At 39.3% G+C, this 14,461-nt stretch overlaps 1 protein-coding gene across 6 annotated transcripts in view; it reads right to left on the bottom strand.

The window, feature by feature from the left end:
* The window catches only part of APP (amyloid beta (A4) precursor protein), a 171,329-nt gene extending 157,029 nt beyond the window's left edge, over positions 1–14,300 (bottom strand). For 4 of the 6 annotated variants that reach the window (XM_009995431.1, XM_009995430.1, XM_009995432.1 and 1 more), the window contains exon 1: positions 14,137–14,298. In XM_009995431.1, the coding sequence (XP_009993733.1) occupies positions 14,137–14,256 (120 nt within the window). In that variant the 5' untranslated portion in view covers positions 14,257–14,298. Of the gene's footprint in view, positions 1–14,136 lie in introns of all 6 variants that reach the window. The other 2 variants (XM_009995428.1, XM_009995429.1) reach the window with 1 other exon arrangement.
* Between the last annotated feature and the right edge of the window lie 161 nt (positions 14,301–14,461).

Below are 14,461 nucleotides of genomic sequence, written 5' to 3'. Positions count from 1 at the left end.
CTGAATGGCAGCACAGCCTTCTGGTGTGTCAGCCACTCCTCCCAGTTCAGTGTCATCAGCAAACTTGCTGAGGGCACACTCTGTTCCCTCATCCAGCTTGTTCATGAAAATATTGAGCAGTACCAGTCCCAGCACCGACCCCTGAGGGACTCCACTAGTCATAGACCTCCCACTAGATTCTGTCCCATTGACCACAACTCTCTGACTTCTTCCTTTCAACCAGTTCATGATCCGCCTCACTACCTGAACATCGAGACCGCACTTCCTCAATATATCTATGAGGATGCTGAGGGGCAACCTCATCAGTGTTTACAAATACCTTAAGGGTGAGTGTCTGGAGGACAGAGCCAGGCTTTTTTCAGTGATATCTAGTGATAGGACAAGGGGCAATGGGTGTGAACTGGAACATAGGAGGCTCCACATAAACATGAGTAAAAACTTCTTTGCTGTGAGAGTGACAGAGCACTGGAACAGGCTGCCCAGAGAGGTTGTGGAGTCTCCTTCACTGGAGACATTCAAAACCCACCTGGACACGTTCCTGTGTGATGTGCTCTGGGTGACCCTGCTCTGGCAGGGGGGTTGGACTAGATGATCTTTCGAGGTCCCTTCCAACCCCTAGGATTCTGTGCTGCTGTGAATTCTTTCCCAAAGCCACGGAGGTAAGAGAAGAATAAAATTATGTATTATAAACATTACTGAGACTATGGAAGAATTTTGCTTCACACACCCATGTTGGGGAAAAATGGGGAGGAAAATAGTCAAGTCCAGCACAAGAACCAGGTAATGGATGCCTCAGCAGGTCACACAAGGAAGGAAATCTGCTGAGGAAGCAGCTCAAACATACATGGTGCAAACTCTGCTTTATATGGAACAGAACCTACTGCTCATGTCTTTGTTAACACTCACAAGGCATTACTGAAAGCTAATGTCTGACACCACACTAAGAAATCTTCATTAACTATTAAAAGTATTACAGCTCCCCAGATCACTTAAAATTCACTTTTACTCATAAATTGCACTTACTGTTAATCTAATTCTGCTTCATGACATTTCAAATCTCTAGGGTGATGGGAGAAGAGAAGAAGGGTATGGAGAGGTCTGTAACAACTGCTACCTGCAAATGTCTTTGCAACAGAGCTTGGAAATCTGTCCAAGAAAAATGCAAAAATTCTGGTTTATTTTAGTAGACTGGTTGCTGCCTTCACTTTCAGTTGCCAAATTAGGCTGAAAACCCAACTCCATATTGTTCACACAGCACAGGAGAGGTTAGAGGCCAAAGCTTTCAAGTAATTTTTTTACTTAACACCTAATGAACATTGTTGCACAGCTGGCTATGGAACCGTGTAGGCATGAGGAGAAAGGTTCTGACAGAAGCTGCTCATAAATTGGTATATAAGCAACAAATCTAGATGTCCATGAAGTTCCCAGACAACTGGGCTCTATAGGCATCTGTACATGTAGCAGAAGCAGCTCAGAAGCCTGCAATCTAAAGAACAAATTGTCTTAGTGCTCCATCCCCCACTGAAAAAGAAGCTAAGCATTTTCTTGCCAGTCTTCTTCCTCCTTCAGTCTGTTCCCATACAGATGGCAAAATATTTTTGAGGCCTTGTACTGCATGCTCCACTGGAGTCAATGGGGACCCTGACACTGGCTTCTCCAACAGAAAGACTGAATCCATGAACTCAAAGCCATAGAAATGAAAAGCTTTTCTTTTCCCTCTCCCACAAAAGAACAATCTCAAATGGATTAGGATGGTTGCCAAAAAGAGAAATCAGAAGCACTTCAAATTGCTCCCAATGATTCAATTGACCACAGTAATGTTAATCCCTACAGAACAACACTGTTTTAGCATAACATTAAATCCAATCCATATCCAACAAAACTTCCACATCAATCTATGTAAAGCCTTATTTTCATGCAGAAATAGGATGTGCATTTCCAAGAGCTCCAAGGCACGATGAGCAAAGGGAGCACTAGAATAAACTGGAAAAGTCCAAGTTGATTATGAATCTTCCGAGATGTGTCAATCCTGAATTTTAAAGGACAGAGTGAGGAGTGACTGTAATCCTGCATCTGCCTTCCAATCCAAAACACTGTGCAGCTGGAACATGCCCCCTCCACATCATGCATCTCATCAGATCTCCCAACCTGCAACACCCAGGCCAAGTGCAAAGAGCACCCATCTCAGCCAGATATCATCACAGGGTCAAAAGGGCAAATATCATCACACATTTTCAGTCCATGTACTGTATGAATCAGGCTTTCAACATAAAAAAGTCTATTTAATATGAGAAACAGCATTAATAGACTGCTGACAGTGTGACACAGATACTTGTTGAGCTCTTGACTCCTGTCCTGGATGAACTTCCTCTGTTACTTGAAATCTGAACCATGTTAGCTCACTAAGGGGGTCCCAGAACATGATACAAAACCCATTCCTACCATCTCAATGGGAGGAGCAGGTAAATACTTCTATAATTTTTAAGAGCTTAGCACCAACTCCACTGCACAGACATTTCTGACCTTTACACAACACAAGTTTGTAAAATATTTTGCTCTTGAAGAGGAAAACAATGAGGCTTGCAATAACATTTAACTTCTGTTGAAGCTTGCCCTCCATTCTCACTGAGGCACAATCTCCAAAGAAATACAAAGACATTACCACAGAAAATTTCTACTGTGTGAACAAGACTTAGGCTTCAGACTGCAAATTCAGCTATTCCTAATTGCTGGGGCTCTCAAGTTGGTTTACTATCTTGCTAGCTGTTATTTTTAAGATCTGCTGGACAAATGGTATAGCAACATTAAAAACCAGGAAAGAACACAAGACCCTAGCTGAACCAACTGAGAGAGCAAGTCTGATGTGATTTATCAGTCCTCTGCCTGAGTGTTCAGTTAGCATACGTCTGATCTGTCTGATGCTGAACATCAGAGCCCTTTGCACAGGTGAAGAGGAGGTTCCTGTAACAGAACCCTATCAGGCAGATCCACAAATACCTCTCAAAGAGGGAACAGTATGTGAAAACCCCCAGGTACTTTACTCTTATTACAAGTAGGAAGTGCAGGGGAAGTTTTCACATGATGCAGATTAACATTTCCCATTCTGAAGCTAAGAAAACAGAAGCTTACTAATGCCTGTAAAAGGACATCATACTCTGTGTACACTGGCTGACAAAAGGTGTTGATGGACTACTATCATTTATTCTCCTTAACTGTGCAACAATTCCCCAATTAATTAGTTGCTTGAGGCCACTAATTAGCATGTAATTGTTGTGGCTGTGTCCAACAAAACAAGCTCAGAGCACCTCAAGAACAGGATAAACTATGTAGGAAAGCTCAGTAAAGACATCAAGGAAAGAATGACAAGAAAGAGGCTTCAAGTACTATTTTACAAGTTCTATCAAACTCAGCCTTTGGAATCAAACTGACTTGCTCTTTGTAATCAAAATTTTCTACTACAACAGCTTTTAATAGATTGGCATAATGAACAGTAGAAAAACGTTTTTTTTTATTTATTGCTATACAAACACGCACACTGGCAGACACTGGTAACGGCAGCTGAGGTGGCAGTACCACAAACAAATCGTTTTTGTTCTTGCATGATCCTCCTGACAACATTAAAAGTATGATAATTTATTGTATCTCTCTTTTTTTTTTACTTTTGTTTCACAGTGAGACTGACAAACAATACATTTAAGATCATCTTTGTCACTCTTTCTCCAGCAGAAACTGAGTTCACTGAACTGAAGTAAAAAGAAATAAATAAAATGTGGCTGTTTCAATCAACTACTTCTTGATAGAAAAGATTTTCAAACTGATGAAGAAAGAACAAACAAAAAATCCTTAACACTGCCTTAGTTTTCCTGGGAAAGAGATTACTTCTTGCCTCACAGAACCACACCTACGCTTCTGTCTAAACTTTCGGAAATGAATAAAGCAGATCAAAGCTTTAAATGCTCTTATGTTCAGGATTATATTATGATGCAGCCTACTTTATTACTGGACTCTGTGGCTTAGCAGTATCTGTTGTTTAGTAGGGTAACAGTTTAAGAGATAAGCTTTAATTTGTTTAGTACTCATGAAAGTGAGACATTAAACTAGACTGAAGTTCCTTCTCCAAAGACCAATCTAGAGCAGCAAAGTCAATGTAAAGATTTGAGCAGACTTCAAAGATCTCTGAATCTAACTCCTAATGCAGTGCAAACAGTTTTGCATCGATCTAGTGCTGCAGCCCTGCAGGTGGAAAAACCACCAGGCTGACCCTCTCACACCCCGTAAGATAGCCCAGGAATTTTCCTGCAAGAAAATCTATTACATGGTTACACAATGTGAAAAATCAATACATCCCATTAATTTGCAAATATCAAATTAATTTCTGCACTACGCTTAAGACAGGGTTTAGTTTCATAAACAACACCAACAAAGAACCCTAGTCCTAGAAAATAGCACATGAGACTGATGCTATTGAGTGTAGCCACTCCTCATTTACCTCTAGCTGCAAAACCCTGCCAGAAGCTTAAACAAAGTAAATATAGCAGCAGTTTAGGAACCTGCTATTTGAGATGAAGTTCCACATCCTTTTTCTCAAAATACTTAAGGTAGGCCTGTGGAAAAAGATTTCAGCAAATGACCTAAGAAAACTAAATTTCAGATTGGATAACCACTACAAGGATACTGCATAAGATAAGATTTTTCAGTCTTTGATTAATCTGTCAATTCTCCTCTGTTTTCCTGCAGTCATCACCTGCCTAAAAAGGCCAGCCCTGTTCAGGTTTCCTTTTTTTTCACCTTCTTTCTTTTCTCTCCTTTTTTGCATATATCCTGGTATTTTGAATCTATTTGCTTTCCACTGATGTTCCTACTGCTGCCCAAAATTAAATCATGGACCCACATTTGCATGCCTGATTAACATGTGGTCTGCTCTTCATTTATAGCCTTGATTTGACATGTCTTCTAGACCTAACAGCATTCATTTTTTCCCATTAACATTTTTATCACCAGAAAAAACTTGCTGAGGAAATTCAGGTATTAACCGGATGTGTTCTGAAAATATATAGGACCAAGAAGCAGAAAGATGCAGGGTCCTCAGAAATATCTAAAAGGCTTCTCCTTCACAGGCTGTTGAAACATTATCACAAAGCCATGCTCTGGGCAGCTGCCCTAAGAAGAGAAAGTCCTGCTCTCCTCTTCCACCTCTCCTGCATTAGCTCTTCAGCTCATCTGACTCTGAGGTGAGTCAGAGAGAGAAACTCATCCTTTTCTCTGCTTGTTTGCAGGCTTAGCTTTGTGACAGTTCAACTCTCTAAATTTACTCATTGCAAGTTCAGACATATGCTAAAATCTGGCACAGCAGAAGTGAGGAGGAAGAGGGGAAGAAAACTGACTCTTTCTGCAACAGCATGTACCACTTAAGCTCAACACTTCTGCTAAACCACTCTGTAGCAGTACTCCTTTTAGTTTGGCAAGAAATTCTAAAATTAGCTCATACAATCTGACCACCTCATAAGAGAATCTTGCTACAGATCTTAAGCTACAGCAGCTCAAGATGCTGAAGATGAATGTATACAAAAGGGACATTCAGGATTTTCAAACCTGGCTGCATACAGGACACTTCTTGGTCCATGTTGCTCCAAGCTCCAAACCAGAGCAGTGCTCTTGCATAAACATCTGGGGTAGAGGAATGAAACAGGAAGAGGAACACAAGACATTGCTGCTTAGTGGAACAGCTCTGCTCCATTCTGGCACCAAAACCTTAAAAGCCATCTTCCAGACTTCAGCAAGTAACTGCTATTAGCGTATCCACCCACGTGTTCTCAGCAATAGCTCAAAATAAGACTTTCTCTGACACTCATCTCTAAAATACAAAAAGTATACACACAAACTTACATGGTATTACAAGTTTAAATTTAATAAAAATCCTTAGGCTCTTTGTTTAGAAGCATCAATGTAATCGCTGCTTCTTGGGGGATCCATTCTGATTTTTTTTTTCCTCTTAGAGGGAGTGTACAGATTGCCAAGCTGTGTGGGAGCTCAGACAAGCAATGTTAGCTGCAACACTTCACAGATGTTTCAAAGGATACTCATAAAGTCTGTAATTGGCTCAAATGAGGAAAACAAAAACATACTAAAGGATCTTGATACTGCCTCAAAAAATGATTGTTTCCCCATGCGTAACTCAGAAGCTGAATTTACAAAAGAAACCATTTATTGACCAGAACTCTTTGGCAGAGATGTCCTCCCAAGCCAAGTGGAAGAAACGAGTAACATAGAGAGGAAATTAGGTGTTTCACAAATGCTCATCACTGTTCTTCAAGAAGATGTGTCACTTAGGATAAGAACCAGATACATTCAATTGCATTGGTTTATATTCTAATAGAAACATCGTGTGGTTTCTTCAAACTGCTGAAATTGGATGCCTTGCTTATCATTCAATTTCCATGGGGTCAGTACTCTTCTGACCTACAATTTTAATTACAGAAAGAGAAACTGCTGGAAAGAAAAACAATTTTATCAGATCATATTTCCTCATATCTACATTAACAATATTTGTGTTTTAATATTCAAATCCAGACAAAAGAAAAAAATTAACATGGTACTGTCATCACTGTACAAGCAATTATCCTTTTTTTGCATTAACATATGTAACAGCTACTGGCACCCACAAAATACAACGCTGATGTTTTAACAGCTACTGTGATGCATGTTCTCAACACTACACAGTTCCTTTCTGGTAGAAGCTCCTGCCTTAGATAAAGGAAGCAAACTCTTCTTCCCTTTCCCCAGCAAGGATTCACATTAAGGCCTCATAATTTGGAATAATCTTAGGGACCATAAATCCAGTCTTCTGTTTTCAGTCTCAACATTAAGCCAGATGTCTCAAGAACTGTGAAAAAAAATCTAAGATCCTCACCTTCTAGATTTTTTCCTCAGCAATTTGCAGTAACACTCCTTGAGTGAAAAATCTCACCCTACTCAAGTAAAAAAAAAAAAAAAAGAAAATTAACACCTACAATTCTGTTTAAACTATTAAAAACACAGGCCATATCTACATACGGGTGGATAAAGCCACCAATAAGTGGCTTGATATTCAGAGACTTCTCCATGCTTATAAATTACAATTAATCAACAACGATCTAGAACAATTTTCTATAAGGAGCAGACATCTATAAAAACAGATTATCAGTGGAATTTTTTATTATCTAGAGGTATACAGTATTTGGAAGATTAAAGCAGGCACTCAGTACAGTACTACATAATTTTAATTGGATAAAAGCTAACTGGATGATAATGTTGCTGTATGAATTAGAAAGCAGTAGTAATAAAAGGCTTGGGGAAAAATGAGATGTCCCTGATATTGAGAAATATTTCTCCCATCCAACCTTGGAGTGTTGCCCTGCTATGAATTCAAGCAACCTTCACCTTTTGACAGCTTCAAAGCTATGAACCGAGAAAAAACCATCTTTCCCTTTTTATTTTTCTCTGCAGAACTGACAAGTGAAAATATGTGCATAATAACCTTTCACTTGCATCTGAACACGAACTTATTCTGTGCTACCAATCCAGACAGGTCCTATCACTATATGCTACTAATAGGTTTCATACTCACTTTTATAGTGAAACAAACACCTCTGTAGTAAATATTTCTATTTCCACATATTTCACAGTAGATGGACGAGGGTGAGACAGCAGGAGTGGGCACTGTTTGAGGGGGGGAATGAAGAGAAAAAAGAAATCTGCTCTTCAAAAAAAGAACAAGAAAGAAAACCCCCAGAAGTGAATAATACTACCACCAAATGAAAAAAGTGTAAGATACAGCACACAGAAGCTACAGAACCATGCATAAGGGACACAGGTTACCCCTCAAAAATATGGAATGCCACTAGGTGTACTACTTATTCACACATGCACCAAGACATAATGAAGACCAGGAAGACCTGAAGCACCTAAACACCCCAAACTACCCTAACACACAAACCCAGGCAGTAGCCCCTCAGCTCTCAGGAGCATCATTTCCAAAAAGGAGTCACACTTGCACCCATCCATCTGCAGAGATACACTTGCAGATGCTAGGGCTGTGGTTTCAGTTCCTTTAACTGGATGCAAGTCTGACATTGCCAGGGCACAATTACTGCTAACATCTCTCCACAAGCCAGTGCAAATACAGAAGCCAGATCAAGAAACTGACCTACTTCTGAAAAGATCTCCTCCCAAGAATAAAATCTGCATCAGAGTGGAAACTGCCAGCAGTTAAAAAGGATCCAGGATGACCTTTTGCAAAAGTGGGATAGATCTGTGCCTGACTGAAGTGTTCATGCAAGCACAGGCTGAAAAGATGAAGGAGAAGAAAGTAAATTAGTATGGACATTTCCTTCTAAAAAGGGCTTAAGTGTAAGAGCTGTATATTTATAACAGATTTTTCTTTACTTAAGGTAATCATAATACTTTACACCTAGTATCTCTTAGGTTTATAATGTTATTTATTAAAGGAGCAGCTGCTGTCAGTCCATTTCAGAGCTATGTAGAGTAAGATGCATAGGGAGATACATCTTTAAAGAAAACAGCAGACAACCTCCTACGGTAACTATATATAAAGAAGGAAAAAAGAATGATGAAATACAGCAGCAGAGGTCTGCTGCATTGTCCCCATCAGGATAGTTCCTGTGTAGTATCACAGGTGAAGGAGATTTAACACCTTGGCAGATCACATCCAATGCCACACAACACTCAGAAGTTTCTTGAACATCAGTAAGGCCAAGAGTTGTGCCAGTCAAGCTTTACTCCCTCCCCTAGGCATGCAGAAAAACTCCTGCAAGGGTGGTCAGCCAGTCCTTTCATAACCTTAAGAAGCCAACTGCAAGGAGAGAGTACAGCATGCTGATAAAGGTCTTCAATTTAGCAGATGTCTTTTGACATCTTGATCATATGCTAAATTGTTGTCTGCTACATCAACTATGAACTGAACAGGCAATAAGACTATCCCTGCATACAGCCATTGAATTCACATATTTTAGAGGACAGAAGAAACAATCATATTCCTGGCACAAATGCTATGCTGGTGGAACCCACCAATTTAGTTGAGCCTTTCATCTAGTTAATCATGTCTGTGAAACTCAAAATTAATCTAGAGGGAAATGCAGCATCACAGCTTCATTAAACACTGCAGTATACAATTACCTAAATATATATTTATGCAGACAATCCTCTTCCATTTTCATCCTTTTTCCTCTCTCACCTTCAAAGCAGAAGCACCCTCCCTTCCACACGAAAAACACATTACTTAAAAAGGAGTTGGAAAATGTATCATAAAAGCAACAATACACTGAGATCCTGATGTTTTTCACTTCATTTCCTTCTAAGACATGCAAAAAAAAGTCTACACAGCTAAAAAAACTACAGGGGACCTTTTTATTATCTACAAAAGGAGGGCAGGCATTATCTTGCAACATATGCTCCAAGTTTTATTTGTCACTTGATCTGAAATATACTTAAATGGTAGACTACACTCTGGGCCAAAAAGCCCAGCCTTCTTTCTCAAGCATCTTATATGGTGAGCATATTAAGGTTTAACTGTAGCATAAATGTATCATCAGTAGTAGACTCTGCATTTCCAAAATCTAAGCCTTCACTGAAGCAAATGAGACAAGCCCTGGCAGACAGTTAATTCTACGTTTGCTGTGCACCAGAAGTTAAGTAAAACAACAAAAAAAAAATCAATCATCAATGTGAAGAATGCTTAGACACCATGCACCCAAAACTTCTCAGCATGACTTTGCACATCTTGGAACATACGAACACACATTTCTCTTGAAAATGTCATTTTTTTTAAGGACAGTCTGTGCTGCCAAAAATCTGTATGTTTTCCCTGATGTTCCATTAAAAGGATAATTTTCCTCAGAGCAAAATGTATGGCTTTTCAGGCTGCTGAATTCAAAGTGTTATAGGTTTAAAATTCATTTTATTCTTCAAAACAGTGGCTGTTTGGTTGGAGAAACTAGAAAGAACACATTAAGGAGCCTAGATAAAAACAACAATTCAGACTAGGATGAATCTACAAAACAGGAAACTTGAGGAGTACTTTGAAGCCAACAGTTCTGGCGTGAATTAACATCAAAGCCTTATAATAGTCATAATCCAGGTTGTAATGGATCTAGGTCAGAAAGTGGCTTTGGGTTTCACAAGAATCTTACCTAAACATGTGGTATAAACACAGAAGATTTGAGCAAATGACAATATGGTTAATTTTTGAAAGTATTATGATTAGAGATTAGAAATGTCAACACTGTTCTGTCAACAGTTATAATGAATTACATGTTATCTGAATTTACTCAACTATTTTTTGCTCCACATAATACAAAGATACAGTTAAGAACATAATAGCTTGGTTTTTTTGTGGTTTTGTTTTTTGGTTTTTTTCTGGGGAGGATTTCTGTAAGAAATACTCATCCAGTGCAAGATGCTCATGGATCTCAATGATGTTTAGAGAGAAAGTGGACACATGTCATGACTTCACAAAAGAAACTAAGCAGCCATGAAGCCATTTCAGAGAGGCCAGGTGTAACACTTGCCAAAGCCAACATCTACTCTACATCTGAAAATTGTTCTAAGCACTTAGCTAAAGATCTCACAGCAAGGCAGCTGCTGACTACAAGATGCAGCTAGATATACAGGCAACCAGGTTTATACTCCATCCGCTTGGCCATGTGCATGATATCCAGTCCTAAACTAGTTTTACTATAGTTTTGGTTTGGTCTTCGAGAAAAACCCCCAATCTTCAGAACCATTTCTTTCCATCCTGTTTAACTCCATGCCTAAATTAAACAGAAATGAGCACCTCCAAAATAAGCCGAGGAAAAAAACATGCATTAGATAAAAATTATTTTCTTGCCAGATGTGAGAGGGTTTTTTTAAATTCATTTCAGACACTGAGTTCAACACAGATGGCAAAATACTTTCAGTCCTTCAAGGAACTCATATACTGTATCCTAATTGCCAGATATAAAATTCAGCACACACTAGCTGTTCAAAATTGCTAATACAATAAGACAAAGTATATCTATCTGAACACATTCCATTTAAACAGGAAATTGAGCAAACCTAAATTAACTTCCTACTCCCTATGCCCATGTAACTCCAAAAACATGTCATCTGTCAAAGGGTAGGCTCCAGATTGGTTTCAGGAAAACCGTTTAGTAAGGACAAGGAGCTGACTGGCCTCTATTACAAGCACAGCCTACTCCAAAACACCTTCATCCAACAGTAACATGCCACACCAACACTTAAATACGTGTGGAAGGGGGTACCTGATTTCTTCCACAGAACAACCATAAGCTAAATCCAGGAGCAGTGGTTCTCACTTGTTTTAGAACATCAGCTAACCTCCCAAGAGGGGCTGTTAGGAAGAAACTTTCCCCAGGGGCTAGTTATCCAGTAATTGCATATGGCAAGGTTTTTGCAACATCCCTCTGGAACGACTGCTATGTAGGCAGCAGGGCCAGATTGATTTGGATGGATTGATTTGAAATGTCAGCTAGTATATTCACAACACATTAACAATTTTAGCACATACACAGGTGTAACTACCCATTTACATTAAAGCAACACTGTTCTAGCACCTGCAACACTTGCATGATGGCTGTTTGCAGATTCCTATAGCGGCATCGTAGCTAGGCTGAGATTAGAAGAAACCACTGGTAAATTTTACTTTTCTAACCAGTGTATCATGCCATCCAAAAAAGCTTGATTTTGCTATATTTTAAAAAAGGAAAAGCCACTAGCCTAGGCCAAATATGGGAGAATGTGTGTGATTGGAAGGCAGAGAAGATGAATGCACTGTTTCCAGATCCACTTCTCGTGATCTCAGTAGAAGAGTTTAACTGCAGTCAAGGAAGTTCAAAGAGCACGTTTAACAATCTTCCATTCCCTTTCAAATACATAATATACAGGCTGAGTTTTGTCATCTTTAAACTGCGATGTGTTGTCCAAATATAAATCCAGACTGTTCCTATGCTGCACTCAGCTCCCACTCCATAGAAGCAAAGCAACAAGTGACATACATCTTTAAAATATGTAGGTGGTTCTGCTTACTCGCCTCCTTTTCTGCCCTTGCAATGCTCCTTTACTGCTACTTCCTGCTTCAAGACTTCAAAATCCACCTACACTGGCAGTGGACTAAGAGAAGCAATGACGACAATCTCAAGGAAACTATACAAGGCTCCCAGGACGTCACCTCTGCAGAAGCAATCTGAGTCCTTCTGTACCTCATACACTTTTCAGCCCAATGCACTCTGCCCACCACCCAGGCATCTGACCTCAGATTGTCAGGAAAAGCTCTTTTAAAACAGCTTCTAAGGAGGCAGAGGAATGCATCTACTTTTAAGTTTTGCTGAAAGGGAAGATTTTCTTTTCTTTTTTTAAAGATACCTGCCATATAAGAAAAGAAAGCCAGGGGCTACATAAAGTACCCTTCTAGATTAACAAGTTTCCTGATAGAAGTTACTAATATCTTATTTTAGAGCCAAGGACCCACAGAGCAAGATCTCCACTGTACTTGCTCATTGAGTTTCTGCCCAATTTTCCTTATTATTCCCTTTGTCATCTAACAGTATATGGATACTACCTGCTTTTGCTTTCCCCCTCCCTTTTTTTTTTAATTGCCACCCAAAATTTCAAAATCACCTGACGTTCAGCTGAGATTTACAGTTCCGAGTCCTTGGTCTGGAACCTTTCTTTACCTGCAGCATTTTTAACTGAATTGTCAACTGGCAACCTATTGAGCTAGTCATGCCTTAAACCCTCCTCCCTTCAAACTTTCTACTCTTACCTCCTGTCAATTAGTGTATTTCTTTTCATAAGATTACATAAAGACTTACTACCTTGTGGACTTTTGTTCACTGATTTTCTACTTCCATCTTCTTATTCCCCTCCTCACCCTTAATAACTTCGCTATATGCAACGAACTGTATTTAGATAAATCAGAGCAGACAGCAGAAAACCAGGAGAAACCTCTGAAACCTTACTAGTGGAATTAGGCTTGGTATTTGGTTAGTGTTAAACAACAGTATTAAGAATTTTTAAAAATAATACTCTTAGTAAAAAGAAAAAGCTACTGGTGAAGAGTCAGTTTTAACAGCCAGTACAGTATCTTCCTTAAAATAAATACTCTAGACCATAAAGCCCAAATTCAGAAAAAAATGAACAAACACTGCAAGAAACAGAGGAACAATCACTAGGTGAAAGGACAGGAATGAAGATGCTAAGAGAGCAGAGATGTGAAAAATTAATTATCTTGCTTTCTCAAGAGGCATTTTCACAGGAACTAGTTTGACTTTTAGGAAGCAAGACAGGTACTTCTATGGCAGTAAGCAATAGCCATTTTTTTGACTGTGGGTTTTTTGTTGTTGTTGTTGCTGTTTTTTTAAAAAGCCAAGATGGTATAGAAAGAAATAAGGACTAAAGTGACTCAAGCCAAGCCCTTTTGTTTCATAGCATGAAATCACCATTTTCTTCTGAAATTGTCACACGCTGGTACAAGGTTATCACTCTGTCACAGCATGGAGAGAAAACAAAATTAGATCCACAATCTGCTCTTAGGACATAAGTGAGAGGGTAATAAGTTTCTACACTCAAATATGAAATCAGACACTGTGATTTCATCTGTAGGTCAAGCTTTTTCTATTAAAAAGAATTCAGAATGGTTCAGCATGCAGCAGAGACCAGTAACTCTGGACTGCCCCATGGTATTTCAGTATCATGGCAGTATGACAGAAGACATTTTACAGCTGACTCTTTTTAGATTAGCCCAGAAAGAACAAGAGGATTTAAAATTATAAACTGTCATCTCTTTGTGCATATATTATACAAAAATTATACCTCAAGGGCAGAAGACAGAGGAACAAAATGGTCCAACAGTCCCAATGACTCTTCCAGCAAACAATTTTTTAAGTTGTTTTAACATGCTCTGGAGTGAGCCTCTTTAAAAAAGGACAAAAAAGCAATGGGGCAGAAGAGTTAAAATAAAAAAATAAAATAAAAAAAAAGAGAACAAAGGTCCCTACACACACAGATCTCCAGCACATGCCTACACTTTGGTGCTTCAGAAGAACAACCAGTATAGTTATTCCCAAGGACAAGACTTACTTCCTGGCAGTACTGGAGAATCCCTTCCTTTGTCCCAATGCAGGTCTTGGTGCCAGAGGGGTCCGATTCCCACTTGCCATTCTGCACGTTCATATGCATGTTGAGTTTCCCACAGAACATGGCGATTTGAGGCTCTGCCAGCAGCCCGGCATTTCCGTCAGCAGGCACCTGGAAGGAAAAGAGGAAAAAAAAAGTTTTAATTTCACATCTGATATCTCAGTCCATCCAAAGCAGGAACAGCTCAAGCAAGCCTGAACCAAATTCTAGACTTACCCACCCATGGAAGCAATGGCTGACATGCTTTGCTTCTGTCTGCCAGACTTGA

This window comes from Chaetura pelagica, unplaced genomic scaffold, assembly GCF_000747805.2.
Source record: "Chaetura pelagica isolate M959 unplaced genomic scaffold, ChaPel_1.0 scaffold23, whole genome shotgun sequence".
NCBI lineage: Eukaryota > Metazoa > Chordata > Aves > Apodiformes > Apodidae > Chaetura > Chaetura pelagica.
The sequence above is the reverse complement of the archived record's forward strand: the minus strand, read 5'-3'. Positions and strand labels throughout refer to the sequence as shown.